The sequence below is a fragment of the Melopsittacus undulatus genome, chromosome 5 (assembly GCF_012275295.1).
Source record: "Melopsittacus undulatus isolate bMelUnd1 chromosome 5, bMelUnd1.mat.Z, whole genome shotgun sequence".
NCBI lineage: Eukaryota > Metazoa > Chordata > Aves > Psittaciformes > Psittaculidae > Melopsittacus > Melopsittacus undulatus.
In genome coordinates, this window is record NC_047531.1 from 65,841,772 (window position 1) to 65,867,155 (window position 25,384).

Sequence of the window (25,384 nt, forward strand, 5' to 3'; positions counted from 1 at the left end):
ACAAACTGGTGTTGCTTTTCTGTCAAAAAGCCATTAATCAGCTAGTACAGCGATTGCAGTTTGAAGAGGCTAGGTAGTCACCACTTGCTCTGATTATGTTTCTGAGCTGCATGGACTAGTAGAGGAAGAAGCTGTAAGTTGGCCTTATTGTTAAGTCATCACTCAAGGCAGTAATATGCAATATAATACCAGATGCATGTGAGATATTCATCTGTAGGCTGTTGTTCCTAATCTGTGTGCTTGAAATAGATGATTGCTTACATGACTGGTGTCACTGTATTACATTTCCTGGAGGGTTTTACTGCTTTATGGCAAGGCATTTCTTCAAGTTAACAGTGGGTATTTTTCATATTAAATATGGAAAGGAAAACCAGTGATTTGAAGGTCTGGTACTTAGATGTGTGTAAAGAGTCACCTCTAGCTCTGTAATGAGACATTTCTGCACTGGTTTATTTAAACTTTTCTTATATTTGGTTTGATTATTTTGGAGCCTCATCTCTTGTGACTGTACGTTTGTCAACGTTGCATTTCATTTGCCATGTGGCAGCTCATTGATCACATAGATCTGTATCCTTTTGAACTTCACTTGCTGCTATGTATGTGTTCATCACTCACTCTGATTTAGTGCATCATCAGCAGTTTGAATTAGTTACTGTAGGAATCTCTGCTTGTGTGATAAATTAACTGCTTTTGTACTTTAGGCTTCACATTGTACATTTGAGGAAGAATTTCCATATAGTGCTTTGGATATCGCTGTCTTCTTTGGTGCTGTTGAGTGGCCACTATATTGAAACAAATTGGTCAACCTTTCAGAGGAGACGTCTGGGGAAATGTGATGTGCTGGGTGTTAAATACAGCAAGGTTCAGATTTCAATCACTTTTTACTACCATAAAGCTGGCTAGTTAGACTTTCTTTCATCCACACTGCTTAGTATTTCCTGCGTTTTAGACACCTCAGTGCATGCCTGTGTTCTATTTGAATTGTGGCAGTCAATATGAAACCCCATCAGAAACTTTCTGGGTGTAAAATAGAGCTCTAATGTGCCATTTTCCGTATTGTTTGTCACTTCTGTCCAAAAATCTAGTGCTACAAGATCTATATTCTTATATTTCCACAGTCTTATTTTATCATCTACTTTTTACATAGTATATTAAACTATGTTCTCACTCTATCATAGCCATTTATATCTTTACTCCCAATTCACAGCAGTTAGCTCTATGGTATTTAAAATGAGACGTCATTAGAAACTTCTTCATAGAGTTTTCTATAAAAACAACAAAAAACTAAATCTATAAAACCAATGACCTCCCTCCCCCTTTCCCCCCCAACCCCCCCAACTAAACAAAACAAAAAATACCCCACAAAAACCCCAGACACCTTAGGATCAGGCTCAGTGAAGCAGTGAGCTGTGATGCTCTCCCCGGATAAACAGTGCACATGGAACTACCTGAAGTCTTCCTTTGTTCAGTGACAAGATGTAAATTTTACCACCAGGCAGGAGCATCATTACAGCTGGAGTACCTCAGGTATTACAGCTCGAGCATTTAGTAGATGTCGGGAAAAGTACTTTTCAGTTAATTCTGTACCCATCTCCTCTGGTTTAGAACACAGAGTGTATGACCTTGGCGAACATCAAAGTACCACCATGGGTGTACTGGCTATGACCTGTCCTTAAGTTAGTAGCTACTGATCCCTTTATTTTTTTTTAAACTGTCTTACCTACTGACAGTTGTCAACAAGATAACTTGAGCTTGTTAAAAGCAGGACATAGGAAGTCATAGGAAATCTCACAGGAGCTGACATCACTGTTTTCTACACTGCATGTCATATGAGATTGATAGTATCTTTAACCTTTTCTGGCCCCTCAGCATTTCTCCGCTTCTAATTTGCATCACTCTGGATCTTAGGTTCGCGATTTTAGAATGCATTTAGTTTTATGGACTTTTTCTGTAGCTTTTTCCGCTATGACTGAGTAGGTCAGTAAAAGTTTACATAATAAACTTCTAAACTTCTGTAAGTTGCAGTGTCACAGTATTTTTTTCATTTGAAAGTGTTAAAGTTGTATAGCATAGTAAGGGCCAGAGTCGAATATCACTATCAAAAATGGAAGACTTCCCTGTAGATCCAACAGGATTTGAGTATGCTATGCGTATAGCAAAATGCTTCTGTTTAAAGTACAGCTCTTTGAAGATATGTAATTGAAATGTGCAGTTGTTGAGAAATGCTAGAATTAATTCTATCTTTGCATTCTTTTCCTTTTTTTGTATGCCCCTTAACCAGGATTTTTAATTACGCATTTACCAATGTTTTCTATATAGGACAGTGTCTGATTTAGTTCACAAAGTGGACCATGGTAACTGGGTTGTCCTTCTGTTAGACAGTTTTGTATACTTTTCATTTGCTTTGTAGCCCCAGTTCCTAACTGCTACATAGAATTTTCTTAAATGACATCTGGTATGGTATCAAAGTGCATCATCAACAGTCAGGAATAGAAGACATGAACCTTGTAGGGAGGGAAGGGTTGGTGCTAGCCTCATTTTATAAATGGAGATCTAGGTCCACAGAAATTGAAGTTAAAATTTACACAGCTATGGAGCATGCAGTAGGAGATGCCTAGTGCAGCACATTTTCCTCCTAAGTGTCTTAGCACTTATGGCTCACAAAAGTTTATGTGTTCAAAGCACAGCTTCCACTGGCTTCATCATCAGCTCTGAGTGTTCAGTGTGGCTGCAGCTCAGCTTCCAGTGGCACCAAGGTAGGCCTCCAGAAACTGTCGATCATACAACTAGTGTTGCTTTAAATAAATCAATGAGAGTGGTGCATATTTGGATGGAAATTAGACCAGTGTGATTAAAATGAAAAAGATCCATGAAATTTTGTTATCTGCTTTGAAACCCAAGAAAAGGTTCTGTCAAAGTATTTAGAATTATAAACTATTTCGGATATTCAGAACACACTTCACATCAAGTTCAGTCAGAAGAATCTAGCTCTGCTACATGTCAGACCGCAGGGCTGAACGTAAGGCACCCGCACTTACAGCCACTACCTGTCATAACCACTGGGGGGTTTTGCCCAATTTAACGTAGGTGCTGTGCAGAGGGAGCTTTTCCCCGAAGTGTTGTATTAGCAGAATATTCCTGGTTGGTTATACTGACTTCTTTCCCTCCCTTCTGCTCTGCTTTGTCTCTGGAATGTTTGGATCAGACAGGCTTTTTCCCCAGTTGTTGGGAATTGCCAAGAGAACGGATACAGGCTCTTTGCTTCCTGCTTCAGGGCTCAAACTTCCCTCAAAGCTTAAGCAGCTCTGAGCCCTTGGTACAGGGAGACAGAGGCTCTCTAGCTGCTAGGTTATCTAAAGTTGACCAGAACTAGGAAAAAGCATGTTCCTGAAACAAGGTTACTTTCCTTCTGAACTTTAGACCTGTGCTCCAATTGTGTGGGGACAGCAAAGCTTTTCAAAGAGTGAAAAGGAAAAATATGGTATTTTTTCATGTTTTCTTCCTGGTTTTGACTGAATTTTTCAATAAGAATTCAGTCTAAGATTGGCTTTTTGAAGATAAGGATTTCAGCTCTAACAATTACATTTTGGCCACATCGGGGGTCCCAGCAGGGAGAGCTACAAGGATTGATAATGGTAGGTGTTGCTGAACCTCGATATCTGGTGATGTCCCCGGTGCCTATGTTTCAGAGCAAGGTTACAGTCAGTGTTGCCTCAACTAAGAGGAAGTCATGCTGTCCTTCAGCTAGGATCAAGTGTTGTTTTATTGCTCAAACTTCTTACAAAACCAAAAACAACTAGTAAGAAAAACACATGATTTACTTGTTAAGTTTGATTCCTCAGAGCAGGATGCCATTTAGGACGATGTTACATAATGTTACAATGTTACAATGCTACGTCAGTCATATTACAGATATTCACTTGGTGTGCTTTCAGTGAGCTTCTTATTTAGTTGCATGTGAAATTCAGTTATGACTATTTTCTTCTACACTTTATTATAGAAATTATTAAAAGGAAGAATGATTGGTATGAATTCTCAGCATCAGTGGACTGATTATCTACTTAAGAAAATGTTTTCTTTTGGAATAAAATTATACTGTTTTCCTGATCTCAGCAACAACTGTGCCTCTGTTGCTATGAGCTAGCACAATGGACTTTACAGGGCATTGGAAGTACACATTTTGTGTGCAATTTTACCATCCTCATGCAATCAAAATTTCCATTAGCTCTTTAGAAGTCAGTGGGGATATTTCCAGCACAAAGACTGCAAGATTGAACTTCTACTTAACACTTAATACATGTCAGAAATAAAATAAATCTACTTCTGTTCAGGCCAAGAGAGGACATTGGGAAAAAAGCTGAGTCCCTACCGGATGAAGCAGGCTGTCATCAAAACTTTATTCTTCTTCTCTTTCTCCTACTCCTTCTCCTCCCTCATCCTCTGACTATTCCTTTCTCTTTCTCTACATACATTTATAGTTCACTTACTGTAGCTAGGTAGACACAATAGCATATAGCCAGATGTAAATGCTAATGATTTTTAAGGTGTCTTCATTTTTCAAAATTAAATACAGCTTTAGTGACTATATTGTCTTTTACACCATGAGAAAAATCTTCTCAATTGATATGAGCAACAAATAACTTGTAGGTAAAGTTGAAGCTTCACTGTGACTGCTTTCCTATCTGTTATTCATTGTTACTGTAGGAATGTTGCAGGTCATTATGGACTAGACACGGTGACATGCAATCATACTTAAAATAAGTTTTCTCAAGTGGTTTATAGTGACTTTTTCCATAGTAAGTAACATTAATTTCTTTCCAGTTCTGGGGCTTCTACAGAAAAAATGTATTACAAAAAAGTACAGCAGAGATTTTTTTTGCCTGGTTAGCAATCCCTGGGCATAGTTAAAATTAATGCAGAGGAATGAGCAGGCAACCTGTCACAATTAGCAGGTGCCATCCAAATATCTGTAGAAAACATTCCCTCATATTTTGTGTGCATTAAAAATATATTTATTGAGCAATATCTGAGCTTAGGTTCAAAAGTATTATACAACCACACAAGGCAGAACTAAAATTAATGTACAAATTCAGTCAAATATATGCAGTTCAATTTCAAAGAGTGCTTTATTTCTGTAAGATTTGTTCTTAGCTGAGTAGTTCAATACCACTACCAAATAATATGTCAAATACATTTTTCTTTAAAGCTAAGCTTAATATACTAGCAGGTGTCTCACTGCACAGCAGATACCATCAGACTCTACTAGGCAATAGCTCTGCAATCCCACTATCTGTTTCCTTTAGACTTTGCATGCAAATTGTTTTGCCACCACACTGCAACTGCTGTTGTGTTTCAAAGTGGAACTTCTGTCCTGTTCATGCTAATACCTAGTAGGTGAAGGTAAACTTTACAAAGGAAATAAACCTCTCCATTTAATAATTCTGATCTTTTAATAAGGATTCCCAGCAAAGCAGAATATAAAAGTAGCTGGAAATTTGGCTGAGTACAAATTTTGAATCTATTTTAGATGCCTCATTCACATTGGATTCATTGAGTTGCAATGCAGAAGATGTATTAATTGCAAAAATTGTGGTTTCTATGGCAGCTTGAGGTTTTATTCTTTTCTCGTGTTGGAATGAAAATGACACGGCCATATTGATTTGGGTTATTTCTATTTTTGCAGTACTGCTTTGTTATCAACAGGAAGCAGGTAAAGCAAAGAAAGCAGACCCATTGACTTAATGATGGCTTTTGCCTCTTCCTTACTCCTACTGGTTTCTCTTATGTCTCAGCATTCTGGATGGTACACTGGATGTTGTTTTGTTTGGGACAGGACACAGGTGCTGTTTACATCCTCTAAATGAATGATACACTTCCAACACCATGGATGATATACTCAACATTGTCCTAATTCTTCTCCCACTGAAATTGATGCTAACAATCCCATTAACCCATATAATTCCAGAAATGTCAGTTCTGCTGATCTGATTCTTGTTAGAGCATATGGGACTATTATGAATTGCAAAGAAAAAAGGACAAAGTAAAATACTATAATTGTGTAGCTTATTCAGCACCATTGGCTCTAGAGAAAATTAAGATTTATTTTCATGTATGGTTCCATTGTCACTCTTCTTGATCAGTAGTTATAGCTTGCTGTTTGCATGTAATGATTTAATTGCAGATATGACATGATGACAGTGGATATTTTCCAGTTGCTCCTGATTGTGAGCATTGTATCACTGTTGCGTGTAAAAAAATCTAAGTATACCTTTTGAAAATAAAAGGCTGGAATTTCATCTGGTATATGTTGGTGGGATTCCACTGATTTCCTTCCCTAGGATTTTAGGCATTGACTGAACACGGCTGAAGTGAGTACTTGCATGGTGCTTCTGAAGTAATGTTGCACACCACTCCGGCTTTTTTGTAACTTCTTTTTGCCTATTTGGGAGCTTGAATCTAGAATTTAGATAAGATGATCCTGATAGTGAACATTTTAAGTGCTGCTTTCCTGTGGTACCACAGTAGATTTACTTTGAACATTAAAGGTGTTACTTGCTCTCAAGAATTTTTAATTGCTTATTGCAGCTAATGGTTAAAATACAGGCTGGATAAATTAGAGACTGAGAAAGTGTGATTATATGTGGAGCAGATAAAATAATTCCTATGGGTTATTATTTAAAGAAAAAGACAAAAAAGATTTGGAGAAGATTAAATAAAGTAAAAAGCCCACAGTCCTATTTGCCAGGCCTGAACATCTTACAGGGTCACCACTTTCAAAGACTGAAGAGGAAGATAGAATTACTAATCACTTAAAATATGGAAGCCAATAAATGTCTATCTGGAAGGGATTCAACATGTAGCTCCTGTGTAGAATTATTAGAAATATGGAGAAAAAAAAAATATATTATCCTTAGTAGCTATATTCTTTGATTGCTCAAAGTGGTGTAAAATTCTAGTTCAGAGTTTTAATTTTAATGCCAAGTAAACAAGGTTTAAGCTGTGTTTATACAGGGACACACGAAAGTTCAAAGTAGCTGATGGTGTGAATTGTAATTGGATTAGTTAAACCTCATTATAGCCCCCATGTGGGAACTTTAAAACTGAAGTTAACTGTTATTTCATTTACTTAATTCATGATAGCATTTAAATTGTGACTTGAAGTCGCTGAGTTTAGTCTACTTCAGTTTTTAATGACAGTGTCCATACATAGTTTAATGAAGTTAACTGGTCTACTTAGCCTATTGAGGAGGAATGATACCGTCAACCATTAGCTGAAAAGAACATTTGAGTATCACTTTTAGAGAAATGGTCTACACAATAAACTTTTTTTTTTTTACCTTAAATATAATATGTGGGTCATCTTAACTGTATTCTGACATCACCACTGTGTTTCTGTCTGCTCTCTTTCATAAGGCTTGCTGCATACTTGTACAGGACATTGACTTAGGAAATCACCCTTCTCTTTCCCTCAGTGCTGCCTCCAGCTGCTTGTTCCCATCCATGCATTGCCACCCAGCACCACTTCATTTGTACCAGTGGAAGATTTTGAGGTCCTTTTTGGTAACTTGATCAAGGAGAGCAGGGTGTCCTTGGTGCAGAATGGGAGACCTGCATCCCATACAGGTCATTTCAGAGATCTGGTTTGCCAGGTAGCCTCAGAAACAGGAGGATGGGGACAAGGAGGAGCAGAGATTGTGGAAAGTACTTTGGCTGTACCACCAAAATGATTAGCTAAAGGGAGATACAGGAATGCGTTTGATGCTGTGTCTGTATATCAAACAGATGTGATAATTTTAGTACTAGATAGGGATTATCTCCGCTGCAGGCATGGTCTTACACTCCTTATATGTCTGCTGTTTCAACATAATTTTGATGCTGGTTTTTGTTATTATAAGTTGAAATGCTTTGTTAGTTTAATTCTTGGCTTGTTGACCAGAGAGCAACTTAATTTTTTGTTGGAGGAACACATTTTAATGCAATAGTAGATTAAGGGAAGGAAGGTTATCAACATTTTTGATCCTCTGGTAGAACTCATGAAAGTTTGAGTATGTCGAATGACTTTAGGGTATTGTCTAGGTTGGCAGTTTCTGACAAGACTGTCTGGAAGCAGTTTTGGGCACTTTTAGTAAAACTGATGCAGAAGAAGTTGCTTGGCTTACCTCACATGGAAAAAATCTGTTCCCAAGTTTTTTCTTAGCTGGCTTAGCAGTACTGCTTTGATAAGTGGTCTGATCACAGTTGTTCTTTCAATTTGGAGGTAGCTCTGCGCTTGACTCAGTGTTACAAATTGATTCTGATGCAAATAGAGTTAACCTCCATCTAATTTGCCTTATACAGTGTTTACTATGACTGCTAAGGTGAATTTACCTACTCCTATTTTGTACTCTACTGCTTCTCTGACTGCCCAGTGAAGAGGACAATCACTTCCTTAGGGCTCTTTTTTTCTCAAGAGTTGACTTGTTTTACAGCTCACAAATACTGCAAACCTAGTTGGCTGTTTTAGCTTTTTTATTCAGTAGTTTCACTTACTTACAGGAATCTTCATTTATTTGTAGCTTGCTGGTAATGCTTTATCAGTGTTCTCACTGCATCTCATTTGTCACTCACTGTTGCAAACATATGCAGTACCTTCTTTCCTCTGACCCTGACCCAAGATTTTTCATTTGAATGTTAGGTAATGTCAGGATAATATGTGGTAGAAGCTTTGCTGTTAGCAGTGTAAAGGAAAGGGGGGAAAAAAGGTGGCATGTTGTAGTCAATGTGTCTGGTGTCTGGTTTCTTAAGTATAAAAATTTCCAGGAAAACAAGCATGCTGGATTTGATAGCCAGAGCCTTAGAGTCTGATTTCCACCGGAACTAGGTATTTTTATTAGTATCTTTAAATCTTTGATGAGTTGCAACATTCATGCATAAAACTGTTCGACAAGAACATACTGTAGGCTAAGGGGAGGAGGATGTGCATCAGGAATAGAAGTGAAATACAAAAGAGAGAGGTAGAGCAAGGCTGCTGTTTCCTTATCACTGAGAAATGAGGGCATTCAGAGCAATGTAGCCACAAGAATTTGATGCCGTATTTTACTACTTTTTCCTCACTCATCTTAGGTAGTGGGATTTCTCAGTTATCTTTAGGAGAAAAAGTTACTCAATGTTAATCTGGTTCAGATCTCAGCACCGCTGGTACAAGTCGTGAGCTGTTCCTTCTGCCAAGTAATCAACTTCATACAGATAAACTGAGGAAGGAGTTTGGTCTTAGAATTGATATTTCAGTTCCTGGTTATAGATCTGAAGTCTCTCCTGAAAATAAGATACATGTTTGGAGACTTATTTCCCCTTGTTTAACCTCTGTGCATTTATCAGTCACTACCTTTTATTAGTTGTGAGCGTTATCATGTTTGGATGGTGGGGATAGTTCATTTTTCTGAAACCAAGAGGCTCAGTCTCTAGCAGGACTGAGAGAACTAAGATTGCAAAGGGATAAAAGACTTTTCCCTTCTAAATAATCTCTTTTTCTTAAAAAAGTCTAGTACAATAAAAGGCCTGCAAGCTTAATCAATACAGCATTACTAAAAACATCTTTCAAAAGTCTTTAGCACTTCCACTGTATTTCTGCTATAGATAGTTCAAGCTATCTGCTTCAGTATTCAAGTAATAATATGAAAAGCATTAAGCCTTTTAATTTTTTAGGGGTGGTTAAGATTTCTATTTGACAAAACTTTATATTATAGTCTAAATCTGTTGTTTTTTTCCAAGATCTTAGGTTTTTGTTGTGCAGTAATTGGACTTTGTTTTCATGGCAATGACAAGTTCTGGATTAAAAATAAAATCTATTTTATGTTAAAAATTACTAAAACACATGTCAGAAAAACACATTGATTTTTTGATTATTATTATTTATAGAGTGGAAGAGATCAAACTCTTATTCCTGTTGCCAAAGTGTGGCTTCATTTTTTAATGCCAAGATGTATTATTGTATATGTATTTTAATGCAAGTATATTATTACAAGAGAACTACTGAAAATGTAAATTGAAATGATCACTTTTGTGTGTGTGTCTGATCATGAGTGACACTGTAGCAGGGTCTGTGAACTCTCTACTTTCTTCATGACAAAGAAAAAATTTAAAGGTGGCATTATAGTGAAGGAGAAAGGGAGAATTGTAGACAGAAGAGCTGTCCTGAGTCTTGGGTTGGTAAAGAGGTTTTCCTGCCATCTTTCTCCTCACACATACTGTAGGGTTATAGTTGAAAGGAAAATGACTGAAGCATATTTTCATGCTCCAGCATGCTCCAGCTGTCGGAAAAACTTCTGTAGGTGACAGAATTTTGAGTTTATGATGGGAAGCAGCACTGCAGCCAAATGATTCTGGGTATCTGTGTTTATGAGAAAGTGGCTTTAAGTCACTTTACCTTCTTTGGAGCTGTGCTCAGTGCAGCTTAGATTCAGGCCACTGTGTTTTCAGTGCCATCCTCCTTTTTCATTCTTTGTCTTGCATCTCTTCTGTTTGCTTTAGTACTTTTCTATCCAATGTAAAGGCAAAGGGGTGGCTAATTCTCCTTCCCTGGAGGATTACAGTGAATAAGAACATGTCTTCTGCCCCTTTGCAAGCTATTTAAGGCTTAGTTATGGCTCCCCAGGAGGAAGAATGGATTGTATTCCTGCTTGTTCCATCCTTAGAACAGACAAGCAGGGTATGTTGTAGATGTTTGGCTTCTGTTTGAATACTTCCTGTGACGTATTTGATGCTGATATGTACAAGCCTTTTCCTGTTTAAGCTGAGTGCCTGTCCATGAAAGGTACGTCAAGAGAGGCTGATAATTTGGTAAAGAATGTTGCGTCTGGGTCATAGTAACCCTAGCTAGCTTCGAAGCTTGGGTGTTGGCAAGAAAATGTAACTTTGCAGCATTATCTGGGAGTGGTAGGGTCATTGTGTCTGCTGGCATTCTCAGTATAAACCCAAGCTCTCATACGAAGACATAGATGATAGAGATCTGTAGAAATATGAATGAACTGGGGAGACCAAAGTAGGGAACAGTAATGCACTGTCTTCTAGTGCCAGAATTAGGGAACAGCAGATGAAACCAGCAGATGAGCAGATGTTTGAAGGAGGTATCTTCACCCCACAGATCACTGAAGTGGAAAATGCTTTTTTTGAAAGGTGTGCAAATGCTAAGCATTTATATAGGTTCAGAAACAACTGGCCAAACTCATGGAAGGTAACTATTTAATACAAAGATACTAATCTGCTCAGGATTCCTCATGCCATGAAGTGCTGGATAATGGAAGAGCATGCTGGGGAAGTCTCACTGTATGCTTGTCCTGTTTTACACCCTTTCTAGATATCTGCTGCTGGTTATTGAAAACAGGATACTGATATATGAGGTAGTTTGATGGGACCTGGTTCAGTAACCTTTAGCTCTTGTAGATAGTGCACTCAGATTTTGGATTGCTATTTAGATTTGCTATTAGAAATATATTTTGATGCAAACTCTCACTTAGGACTGATTTTTGTGAAATATGCATTTAATAACACTCCTAATTTGATGCTGTGTATATGCAACTTTCATGAATGGTGAAAAAGTAGACAAGTTGTATGGTACCAGGACTGCACTCATCTGTTGAGCATGTCATTGTGTTTTCTTATTTTGTGGTAAATGATAATGGTAAATGATAAAATGATTCTTTTTGTTTTCCTTTGTGTAATAAACATGTAGATTGGAGGGTAATGAATTGTTTAACTGAGCAGTGAGCCACATCTAAATTTCCCAGTCCGTGTCTTGAGAGAAAAAAAAACAAAACCAAAAGGACAGAAGCGTTTCATTTCTTTGCAGTCCTTCTGAACACAAAATGTAAAAGTAAAATTAGTAAAATTTGATGTCTAATGGTAGATTGGTAAACAGGATTATTGCCTGGATGGAGCAAATCCTCAAGTGTTCCACCCGTTTTATTTTGCTGTGTTACAATTGTGAAAGCAGCTCTCAGAAGAACCAATTCATGCAGTATTTTCTAGTGCCGCTTAGAATGCACAAGTGTATTTGTTGTTATTTATTTACCTTGTCCCACTTTTGTTTATTCCTATTTTAGCTTTTTAATTTGCAATTCAACTTACTCAGCTTTGAAAGCTATTGAATATTTCACTGTGCCTTAAATGATTCTGTATTTTTAGACAAAATGGAAGCACAGTGTGCTGTAGGTGCAGCCTGTATAATATTGTCTTTTTTTCCAAGTTAGTCTCATGACATTGTTAAGACTCTGCACTGCATTTACAGAGTTAGTGTTCTCATTTAGCCTTCCTAGCCTGTGATTAAATGGGAGTTGCTGCTTCTTGTACTATGAGTTGGCTGACAAAAGCTAAATCTGTCACAGGTGCTACAATTTGTGTATCAGAAAATTTTCTTTCCAAATACTAATTATTCCCAAAGTATCTTACTTCACAAAAAGCACAGATAACAGAGTCAGCAAATTTGTCCCAGTTTTATCATTGTGCTGTAAATTAGGGTTTGTCTGCAGCCATTGTGTAAAGTGGAGATTGTAGAAATTCAAATGCAGGAGAACACATTGATTTACAACCTCGAATGTGTTTTTTCACTTAATTCTTCCAATCAAAATGCTTAAAATGTATGTTATTCAAATAATCATTGCTTAATTTAATTTCTTTAATTGAATGAGCTGCTCTCTAGGGACACAGAATGGTAGGAAACTAACTGTGTTGTCTCTACCAAAACTGGAAGCCTTTTGTGCCTGATAGGCCCAGACCTAACCTGGTCATATGATTAAACTATTAATTTGGGAAGTTAATTTAATATGATGGTAGCTTACCAGGGATCAGCTTTCTGGCTGCTAAGGGAGAAGAATGGACCCTCAGTCATTGTAACTGCAGCTGAATAAGTGAAAGTATTCAGTTTATAACCTCTTCAGTTTCTGAGTCACATATGTCATGAAAACACACATGCACAAGCAGAGTCGGGTACCTGTCACCCCTCTTCCACCACTCCCAGTTGTGGAGACCCTTTGTGATAACCTGTTACAACCCTAGTTGCCAGAAAGATGTATTTTAACATGGAAGCATAGGGATCTGCCTGCATAAGAGTTTGTAGTTCAGATAGGCTACCGCTCAGTTAAATATTTTGTAGCAAATGCATTTGTCACCCGAGTGAGTGAATTTTTGACATTAGATGCAGAATGACCTGCTAAAATAGGAACTGCAACTGTGATTTGTCAGCTTCTCCTTTTGTTGCCGAGAATTACCTAGGAAACCCTTCTGAGGTTAGACAAGTAATTTAAATGTATATTCAAAATATTTAGCTTATAGAGTGGCTTACGCAGAAGAGTATTGAATGCCATAAATGAAATTTTTAGCAACAGTCTTTGCATTGTAAACTAGGTTAAGAACCTGTTTATTTATTCCCTTTGGATTAACATATTGTATATTTCTAGATTTTTGACAAATGCAAACATTGATGTGCTTTAACTTCTAATAACAGTGATTCACAGCTCTAGTTGTTTGCCTTGTGTATAGGATACTGATTCGTATTTTTATTTCTATAGGACTATTTAACCATTCACAAATATGGTAATGCAGCCAGAAATGATCTCTGGAACACACTGTCAAAGGTAAAAAGCTTTAATCTATTGCACTGAGGGAGAAGCAAGAATTTACTGTAATGTTTTTCGTGGTGAGGTTAGGAGTGAATAGTGCATATTGAAATCTTCAGACACCAAAGCAAATATAAAAATTGATGCAAAGAAATTCCATTTCAGTTAACCTAGTGGCAACAATAAAATATGTTTTTTGCAGCATTTCTATTCTTTGTTATGTTAAAATATATTTCCTTGCTTGTGCTATGTCACTGGTGTTCAGTAAAAGATACTTCATGGAATCTGTGTTCATTGACTTTAGTAGCAGCATGCTAAGGCTCATAAGCTGGAAAGCACATTAAAGTGCTGAGCATTGGCATTTACATCAGGCATGTTTGTGATTTTGTATGGATTTATGATTTGTGTGAATGGCAAAACTGTTAAAGCTTTGAAGTCTGGTGTAAACAGATAACTACTTACTGTAACATTTGGCATGCTGTAGAGACTTACAGTTGCTATGTCCATGCTCCCTTTGGTTGCTCTGCTCAAAGGTCTAGGGATCTATTTGCACAGAGTTTAATTTTCATAAAGTGAGCCAAGCATGCCTAAAATTCTTGCTTACATTCGGGTGGATCTAACTGATATGTCACAAGATTTGTGGAGAAATTTGTGGAGAAATTTGTACTCTTTTGGTGTCATGTCAAATGACAATAACCACCTATGTGTGGGCAACTGAACTGAGCCTGTATTGACTATTAATGAGAGTCGAGACATAAAACATGCAGTCATGCTCTTAAATCTATGTCTGAATTTGAAGTTAAATGCCACTGCAAAAATATTTCTTGCTTCTCACCTGGTGTCTTCTTCTGTTAAAGCCTTTAGGATAGCTCTGGGTGATGGAATGTCAGAGGGATGAGCATAATATTGAAAAACCAACATAACCCACACCTGATAAAATACAACAAAGCTGTGACTGTATTATGTATAACCACTACAGCTATACTGTATGCTTAAGTCCATTGTTAAGGCTGGTAATTCTGTTTGCCTCATCTGTAAGCATGTTTGTTGCCAGCTGCTTTGTTCTTAATGCATCGCAATTGCAGCTTCAGTTTCGAAGACTTCTTGCTGGGTTCGTGTATTTATGAGAGGTTGCTCAGTTTGTAATCCAGGACTGTTTGGCAGTTAAGGATATTTCTGTCACTGAAGAATAGATGATAGTAGTCAATCTTCTCATACCCAGTCTCATCTCCCATGATGTCATAGTTTCTCTTTTTGTTTCAGATGAAAATCCACTTATAAACCAGCATTTTTGTTGACATATGGTATCAAATGAGAACATATTAATCCTCCATGTGTTGTGACAGGTGCAGTTCATGAAACAGCTGGGGTTACCTTGGTATTCATAGCCTCACTTTGGGCATGAGGGACAATATTTTCAAGTAACTAGTCATTTGATTCTCAGAACAGAAGCTCTGCACTTAGAAATCAGGCCCTTTGAATATACATCTTTGTAGGCACCCTGCATCAACTGAGTCTTTTTTAACTCTGGTTGGTCTAAAATATCCTTTGGAGACAGCCACCCAGTATTTTTTCTGTGGCTCTTGTTAAAACCCTGCAAAGCAGGTTGTTTCTTGTGTTACAGCCTGAATGATGTGGGAAACATGACTTCCTGACTGTCCTTCTCTATGGCAGGATTGCTCAATGCTTACTCTTAAGATGGACAGAGACTTGTTTAAATCATGTAGAGTGTATGTGTACTGGGTGTAAATGTGTGTGTAAGTGATGTTCATTTAAAAAACTGATTATGGTCTCTGGGACAAAAAAAAAAGAGTTTTATATGTTGGATTATGCTTCAACATATTGAAACTTTTATTTTTCTCTTGTAGGCATTAAAAAGGGTTGGAAAATCTGTAAATATCCAACAAGTAATGGATCAGTGGACACTACAGATGGGTTATCCTGTCATCACTATCTTGGGAAATGAAACTACAGACAGTGTCATAGTGATCTCTCAAGAGCGTTTTGTTTATGATATTGATGCTAAACCCAAGGATCCTGCCCTTGGAGACAGCAGGTACTTACATTCCTCAATTAATATCTTTCAAGAGGTTAGGGTTGTTTAAGTGCTTCATGCGTGTACTTTTATGAAGATGGCTCTTTAGACACCTCTGAGCTTTGCTTGGTATCAGTAGCATGTGGTGACCCTTCCATTTGAAATGCAGTAAAGATGAGGCTAGTTAAAAGAACTGAAAAGAAGTCATTACATTAATAGAACAAGATAAGCTTTTAATGTGCCCATTTTCATCCTGACAGTTTCCTCTGTGACTGTCGTACATCTTACATCACACATCTGTTTCCTCTTCTATTCTTTTGATTTTGTCCGTGATGTAATTTGGAATGTGGTTGGAAGGTCTGATACTTCTTTTTAAGTAATTCTTTGGAGTGGACCTCTCCATGTTTATAGATTAAGTATGCAGATGTAACTGTGTGTCAGATACATACCTCACTTGACTACGGAAGCAGTCAAGAGCTGAACTGGACCTCTGTACAAGGCAGGGGATTCCAGCTGTTCATTTTTGAAGCCAGCTGAGCTGGTCCTGTGGGGACCATTATATTGGCCGAAATCAGCAGGCATTTAGGCATCTCTGCCCCTGACCTTTTTCTACTCCTTAGATTGCTTTTCTCCTGCTCCCAGATGACTCCACACACTTCTTCATCCCAGAAACAGGCTGACATTCGTGCCTGGTGTTATCCTCATCTTACCGTTTAAAGCAGTTTTAGAATCAAATTTTAAGGCCAAGAGTATAGGACTAATGATAGAGAATTACAAGACAGCCTTAGAAGTTTCTGTGTTCGCCTGTTCATGCTCAGCAGGAAAGAGGGCACACTGTCGCCATTGAGTACTCTGTTTGTCCAGTAGATTTAAATCATCTAAAGGTAAAATTTAATACAAAATTTGATTGACATGTGTGGAGCTCTGTTGAGGAAGGCCTAAGAATATAGTTACATTTATTGGGAAATGTTTAGAATTCATTATCCTTTTTCAGAATATAAATGTTATGGAACTCAAACATGACACAGAGTAAATAGTGTTTTTTTCTGGCTCTGTTGGAACATGCTAGCAGGGTAGTAAGCATCTGTTTACGTTCTGGCCCAAAGTGAATTCCTATGCAAAAAGAGATAAAACAATTGAATGTGAACTGTTGCAAGAGTTTGTGACTCACAGTTTGGTGCAGTGTGAGAGAGGTTACTCAGAAAAACAGAGATTATTAGTTTTTTTGATAGATTAAAACAGAGATGTTAATCCTTTTAATTACTTTAGAGACTTTCTTAAATAGATTTGCTAGGTAGGCAGTATTGATTGTAATACTGCTGCTGTAATTCACGAGTAAAGACTACTAGGTATGTAAATGTTTTGTAAGGTGTAATATTAGGGATGATATGACAGGTTGACTCTGACTGGACACCAGGTGCCTACCAAAGTCATTCTATCACTCCCCTACTCAGTTGGACAGGGTAGAGAAAATATAATGAATGGCTGGTGGGTTGAAATAAGGACAGGGAGAGATCACTCACCCGATTACTGTCACAGGCAGAACAGATTTGACTTGGGGAAACATTAATTTGATTTATTAACAATCAAATCAGAGTAGGGTAATGAGAACATAAAAAGAAATCTTAAAACACCTTTTCAAACCCCTCCCTTCTTCCCAGACTCCCAATTTTCTCTACCTCCTTCCCCCAGGTGGCACAGGGTGGGGAACTAGGGTTGCAGTCAGTTCATCACATGTTGTCTTTGCTGCTCCTTCCGCCTCAGGGGAGGACTCCTCACACTCTTCCCCTGCTCCAGTGTGGGGTCCCTCCAGAAGGAGACAGTCCTCCATGAGCTTCTCCTATGTGAGTCCTTCCCACAGGCTGCAGTTCTTCACACTCTGCTCCAGCCTGGGTCCCTTCCATGGGTGCAGCCCTTCAGGCACAGACTGCTCCAGCCTGGGTCCCCTGTGAGGTCACCAGTCCTGCAGCAAACCCGCTCCAGTGTGGGCTCCTCTTTGTACGGGGCCACAGGTCCTGCCAGAAGCCTGCTCCAGTGCAGGCTTCCCACAGGGTCACAGCCTCCTTTGGGCATCCCCCTCCTCTGGTGTGAGGTCCTCCATGGGCTGCAGGTGAAATCTGCTCCACCATGGACCTCTGTGGGCTACAGGGGCACAGCTGCCTCGCCATGGGCTGCACCACGAGCTGCAGTGGAATCTCTGCTCTGGTGCCTGGAGCATCTCCTGCCCTTGTTCTGCACTGATCCGGGTGTCTGCAGAGCTTTTGCACTCACACATTCTCATTGCTGTCTCCAGCTGCAGTTATGCAGGTTTGGGGTTTGCCCCTTCTTAAATATGTTATCCCAGAGGTGTTACCACCATCACCAGTCCAGTGGTCTGTTTTGGAGTCAGCAGACATAATAAGTTCAGTTGGAGATGAGTGGAGCTTCTGGCAGCTTCTCACAGAAACCAGCTCTGTAGCTCCCCCTGCAACCTCTCCACACAAACCCAATACACATGAGAATTAGACTTTGTTTTATTTTCATGTGACATTAATTCAGAATTCAAATTGTATGCTGTGATATGTGGAAGGGTAGTGTTTTCTACACCAGCAGGGCAAGTTATACTGACTTTCTTTTGTTTAGAGATTTTGTAGCAATTATGATTTCTAAACATTGGAAGACAGATTTAATGCTATAGAAAGCACAGCAAAAGATACCAGTTTGAGCCCTGCCATGAATTTACTGTTCCAACAAGCAGTACAGGAGATACATATAATATACATATAATAATAATATAGAAAGGATATATATATAATATTACAACATATAAGTACATATTATATGTATCCCCTTTGGCAAGTCTCTTTCCTGTTCTCTTCCCCCTTTGTTTTAGTCTGTGCTTTCATGTCCTGTTAACCACAAATGGGAAGGAAGCCTCTTGTCCAAGGAAGGCTTTACAGATGGGGTGTTCAGCCAGTTAGATGATGGAGCTAATTTGCCGCTTCACAGTTGAAGGTATTTGAAACTCATGTTACATAATTATAAATACCAAAGAACAGGAACTGTATATATCCAGCAAAGAGTGAAATTTATCTGTGCCATTCACCTTTCAAAAGTCATCCATGAATTTATATTTAAGTCCTATGGTTTAGTTATAAATTAGTGAACAGAACATTATAACAATAACTATACAATTTGTTGGTATAATGCCCACAGTTGCATGTGGCCTGGTATGCATAATGGCTCTGTGACATTAAATGTCATTTCATACCACCAAATTAAGTAGAAAAAGATTAAAATACTGAAAATAAATTTAATCTTTCTGCAAGCAATGACTTAGATTTTTTTTTCTGGTGTTTATATAGGTATATTCTTTTTGACATTTCTGAGTTTCTTAAATTTTTTGGGTGCCTTTTTTTTTTCTCTGTTGGAAAAATTCACTATTGCTTCAATTATGGTGAAAGCAGTAGATAGGGAAAATCCCAGTAATGTGAAGTAATTTGATAACTCATGATACATTACCTTTTTTTTTAACATTGCAAGAATTGAAGTTTTTATGGCATATTACAAAGGGGACAGTTTTTCTACAAGTACACAAAAGAGGGTGATAACTGAAATGGAAACAGTGGATTGATGGACATTCAACACTAATGCAGTATTCTGACTGATTCTGCAGGTAGGTCAGGAAGCTGGCAAGGGTTTACTGACATCCAGTAAGGCCTGATAACATGGGTAGATGTTGTGGGAGGCACAGAAGTGTATATATATACGCATATATAATCTCAGCCTGCAGGCTTTGAGGGTGTAACCTATCAGTGGCCTAATTCACAGTCCAGTAAAGTTGGTGCTCATCTCCCCTGTGAGACCCATGAATTAGGCCTTGGATGCATGGCTCCCTGGGGAACCATAATAGGCACTGTAAATAACAGGGAGCAAATGGTATTTATGCCACATTTAAGGCCATGCTCTTTTAGGGCAAGCAACATTGGCTTCCTTAGGGTAGTTTATCCATGGATTAATCGTGATGATCATTTTAAACCCCGTAAAGAGTAAAGCTGCACAAAACATAGAAAAATGTACAGGTCCAGGCCTTTCCAGGTAGTTTATCATCTAAACAGACAACACAATATGCACTGGCAGGCTCTGGGGAAGGTTCTTAAAGCATCCATCTGCCATATAGTGTTCAGTTATCCAGAGGTGGGGCTGTAGTTTGGCATGGCACAGCAATAAACGTCAGTTCTATTGCCTTCAAAGTGATGAGAAGTTTAAACTTCTGCTTCAGACCCTCTCTGGGGAAATTTAACTTTGCTTTACTTTAGAGTCATTTCAGAGTAAGTCTTTCAGATGTATCTGCTGTATAAGAAATGTAAATAAAGAGGCAAGTAAATGCTTTAGAACAATTTTATATCTGTGCTTTATGCTACATATTTGTGCAGCAATTAACTGTTAAAAATGAAATGTGAACCACTGTATTCGATGTTTCTCTCTGAAAGCATATAGAGGGATATAGAAGCAGTAAGCAGATATTTCTATGTGATAAGTGGTAAAAGTGAAAACTGTTGATACCTTTGGCGGTGGTTTACTCCTAATCCTGTGTAGTCCATTAATATGTGTCTTCCACTGCAGAAGCGAATGATTGCATAAAGTTGATTTTCCCATGTTATGTGCAGTTAGACTAATTTTCTCTAAAACTGCAGAAAAAAATGTGTTTCAAGGGCCATGTATGTATAAACTGTGATTTATTTGCATAAATCAACTGTACAGCATGCCAAGCTCTAACAATTGGCCTGAAATTATAGAGGGTACACAATTTCACTTCTTTGCAAACTGAATACAGATTTTACTTGACACTTGTGCTTCACATGATACATAGTTCTCATTTTATGAGGGAATAAAACTAACATTGACAGACACTGTTTCTAGGAATGCCATTTCTCAGAAGGGCCAAAATCATGGGCTTTGATTTGAATGTCAAAGACTGTGGGTCGTAAAATGTTTCAGTAGCAATTTCAGCTTATCCAAGCGAAAGTTTAAAACTCCTGTAATAACTGTGTAATTCATATTCTTCCCCTGAATAACAATGCTTTAGTTATGTGTAGTTTCAATCCTGGACTCCTGTATACCCCTGTGAGAGCAGATTATGCCCTTACATTGTGAGGCTGCAGGAGAAGAAGTGATATTCCATCTGACAGGGTTCAGTGAGTTTCCCTGCTGACAGAGAAAATGATGATTTTAAGGCACTAGTCTCATCCATCATTACAGGAATGGCTCACAGATATGACAAGAAATCTTATGAAAAATAATCTGTGGTCTAGACAATAAACTAATCAGTTCTGATGAAATCCATAAACCTTTTATATACTGTACTGAAGAGCAGACCAAAGCTTTCTGGTTATAGGTTTAAGTTTTGCCTTTAAAAAATATGCAGAGCTTGTCTCTTCAAAAGCGGAGAAATAACCTTTCCAATGTTATCAAAATAATTAAGTTCATGTTACTGAGGTAGTACTCACTTGTATAGTGTTCTTATCATGCATGCAGTTTCCATAACTAATCTTTGCTTGTTTATTATAATCTCCTAAAGGGAAATGTCTTGCTAAGCATTGACACACATTCCTAGCTGTGAGGAAAGAGAAAAAAGGAAGAAGTATAAACCAGGATACAGACAGGGTATACATACATGCTGTAGTGTGGTGATCCTCTGTGATTTCTTTGTGTGGCTGGACTAGGAAAAATTCAGTCTAATTGTGCAAACCAGGGACATGACCAGCAAAACTAGAGCTGTACAGACTCATGGGTCTAACACCATGTAGTAATTACGACAACTGAAAGGCTTTACAATGAGCAGCAGAGCTACTCAGCAGTCACTCCAAGATGAATGATTAACTGCAGAATTTATTTCCCTTCAAGTCTCTTCTGAATTTCCTACACAAAGCTCATTTATTCAAGCTTTGTGGGAAAAGGACTTTGCTTGTCCCTTCCCTGATAATTATTTGAATAGTAAAAGCATAGCTGTGTTTTAATATTGCCATGTGTATCCTTATTTGTATGGTGTTATCACTTGGGCAGTGATGGGGAACATACTCTGTCTTCTTGTCAGCTGAGGGGCTGGTTAAACACAACACAAAATGTTAAGAGCACAAGGGGAATGCTCTTAAGTATATTTAAGATCTTCTTAGAGCAATTGAGGAATAATGTAGCATATGTAGTATTAATTATGTAATAAAAAGGACCATAATATGGACAAATATTGTTCAATAAGCTGAGGAAAAAGGGCTAACAAAATATAAATAGAAGAAGAAGTGCTCATTTACTTCCCTGTCTGTGGGAAATATCCTCTAATCTTCTATTTTCTCATGTCCTTTGAGTGTTTTCTTGCTACGCCTTTCATCTTTACTATACCTGAAAGATTGCGCTTATATCAGCATTTCTACTAGAAACAACTTTTGTGTTGCTGCCTAGGGAGCAGATGTGGTACTCTGGTTCATCTTGACTGACCTGAGTGCCTCTATATCAGCTATAATAATGATGAAGGGAATAAGCTCCAGGAGAGGAAGATACCAGTGTATTAGGCACAGAGAAAATGGAATTATCAAGGAATGAGATTAAAAAGTCAAGAATCCTTAGTGGAGCACAGAACTGTGTGTGAACACAGCTGGATATTGATTTAACTAGTTTTTTTTTTTGCTGGTCAGGCATGGATTTAAAAAATTTGTTCTTGCAGAAGAGTGAAAAAGTGCAGGGAGCTCCTTCTCTTTATGTGTACACTAGTTGTTAGTAGAGGATAGCTCTATAACACCAATAGATTTTGTCCTTAAATGTGTCTAGGGACAGTCCTTAACCCCAGCAGCCTGAGAGAGGACAGTGCAGGGTGCTGATCCTCCAAACTAGCCGGCAAGAAGGGCTGCTTCTGTGAGTGACCGCGAGGAAGCCTGTCTGCCCCAGGCACAAGCAGGAGGAGCCCCTTTGATCTGAGGTGCTGGTGTTTGCCAGCCCACTACTTGCACTGCACATTGCTTGCTGCAGTAGGATTTTTTTAGAGGCTCTCTGATTGTTGCATTATTATTAAATCAGAATAGGGAATGTTCTTAGAATTTGTTCCTGCACATATCTGTGCTGATGTCTCTTCAGCAAGGTTTTGCTGCTAGCAATGAGCTCAGAAATGGCAGCTGGAATTTAACACTTTATTTCCAAAACCATTTCATAGCTTCTATTTGTGAATAGAATCTGGTGCACAGGATATGGGCAGCTTTCAGTGTTAGAACTGTAGAATGCTAAAGAAGACAGAATTGGTACATCGTCTCATTGCTTCCTGTGCAGTGGCAGCACTAGTATTGTGACAGAAGTTAGGCTGACAAGGAAAAACTGCTGCTTATTTGTTACCACTGTAGACTGTGTCACTTTCCTTGTATTTGCTAATGCTAACTCTTGAAACTTGCTAGATACCCAAACTAGTTAACTAACATTAATTAAATCAATTTCATGGTAAGTGAAGGAGTGTGTACTTGCGGGCAGCACTGTTTTAATTCAGAGTGAGGTGGGTAGGTGAAGAGGAGAATGAGGGCAGCAGTGCTAATGCTGGTGGGGAGCTGCCTAACATGCAGGGAGAGGGAAAGGGAATGCTGTGTGGCAGGATGCAGACAGGAGCTGTAGTTGAAAGCGTTAAAGTTGTGTAGCTGGAATGGGCAAACACGGAAAACCAGGGGAATGGAGAAGGTGGTTAAGATGGGGATTTTAGAGAAGTAATGAGCAGATTGAGGAAAGCACAAGCAGCATTTGACAGAGACAAGAATAATGGAAGGGGAGAAGCTGGATAAATATCATATTTTGTTGGTTTTGTAAAAAACAGAGATGTAGATTCCTCATTATAGATCAGAGTATGAAACTACTAACATGCTTCCTTTTTATAACTTTTTTTTTCTTTCTTAAGTTGCCAATAATGGATTTTTTTGCCTTATTTCCCTGTGAGCCTTAATGCTCAGTAGTAGAATCTCAGATTTTATCGAGGAGATATATTGGTGGAGGACATTTAGGGAAGTTTACTGAGGAAAGAGAAACTATAGTAGGAATTATATTTTCATCTCTCTTAAATTCACAGTAGTAAAAATTAGAACTGAACATTGGAATATACTGAGAAATGCTTGGCAGTAAGTCTCTGAGAACAAGTTGGAGTATGGTAGGCACAGCTAAGATGCTATTAATTCCTACTAGTGGGCCTACCTCTTTAGCCCATAAGGTATCCTTCTGCTCTGTATGGAGAAATCTCAGATCTGCACTCTGTAGTCAAGTGCCTATGCTCATGGGTAAAGGACAGCACGAACAGCTCCACCTGTGCTATTCTGTAAGGATGTTTTGTACTGGTACAAAGCTGAGCAGAGGATGCCAGAGAGATTAAGAGCCTTTTTTGGAGGGTAAAGAGGCGCTGTTAGAATGGACTTAACAATGCTTAAAACCATCTTCTTTCTATCCATCTCTGACTCAGCACCCAAAATTGCTTGTCACTTTTGAAAATGAAGCATTTTGTGGTTTAGTGTGAAAAGGTGATGTTAGGCAGAGAGGAGAAAGCATGTACTGACAAAGAATTTGTAGCATTTGTTCTTTGCTTACACAATTTTTCTAAATTTACTAAGGTACTCTGCTAGCACTGACACTGAAATGGGTCAGTTTTAGAGAGCCCCATAATATTTATAGCTGCCTGATTTAGAACCTATTTTGGTATGAAATGTTAATCTAAAACTGCACAGAACTTTATAGAAGGTTTAGTAATCAGATAATCATAGTCAGAGAATATTTTATGATTATCAGATAATGTAATTTATTTTCTTTGCAAATTGGGTAATTTAATTCAAGTTAACCCATTTAAATTACCTTGTGTCCACCCTTAAAAAACAATCAGACCAAAAGAGAGTGGGGTTCGTATAGGATGGCCAAAGATACACAGCTGTTTTCTCATGGAATATGCATGCTGTCAGCTTAAGGCAGTCCCACAGTGCAGAGCCACACATGGTTTTTTCATGCTAGTGCTGCTGATATACACTGAAACCTTATCTCTGGAATTTTATGGTTACATTGCATTTGCATTGTATTTGACATAAGACTCCTGGAGAATGTATTTTTTTTTCCCCTATTTCAGCTCTAGGACTTATTTATTGCTGAAAATTATTCCAAATATTCTTGTAAAATCCATGAAGAATCAGAACTGTGGCAGAGTAAAGGAAAACCACAAAGTACATTGCTGTTAAACATGTTAATCACTATTCTGGTTACAGATGAATTCAGTGTCAAAGACTGTACTGAAATACATGCCTCTAAAATATATTTCAGCAATCCTGTATTGGCACTGAAAATGTTTTTCCCTTTATATCTTTGTATTTAGATACTTATACAGAAAAAAACCCAAACAACCCATGATCTATTCTAGAAATACTCTTAGAAGAACTATCAACAATTATTTTAGAATATTCCAATATGATTGCTTTTTTAACATGAGTTTCTGAATGAAAGTGTACATAATAGACAAATCTGCAAAATTAGCAGCTGTATTGAGGCAGAACTGCAAAAAAAAGGCTTACTATCAGAAGCAAGTCATCTCAGAAGTGCTAGCATCTGTCAAGAGTAGAATATAAACTTCCTAGTCACCCTCTCATGCAATTCTAAGTATTTCTGCAAACTATAAATATTATCCATAGTTTCCTTCATGTATTCAGCTAAGTATAATTTGTATTCAAAATTATAATAGGCCTACAATTCCAAATACCTTCCAAATCCCCAGGTTTTTCTT

At 38.1% G+C, this 25,384-nt stretch overlaps 1 protein-coding gene across 1 annotated transcript in view; it reads left to right on the forward strand.

The window, feature by feature from the left end:
- The window catches only part of TRHDE (thyrotropin releasing hormone degrading enzyme), a 213,510-nt gene that overhangs the window by 126,630 nt on the left and 61,496 nt on the right, over positions 1–25,384 (forward strand). The window contains exons 8-9 of the mRNA XM_034063129.1: positions 13,545–13,610; positions 15,461–15,648. Of these exons, the coding sequence (XP_033919020.1) occupies positions 13,545–13,610; positions 15,461–15,648 (254 nt within the window). The remainder of the gene's footprint in view (positions 1–13,544; positions 13,611–15,460; positions 15,649–25,384) is intronic.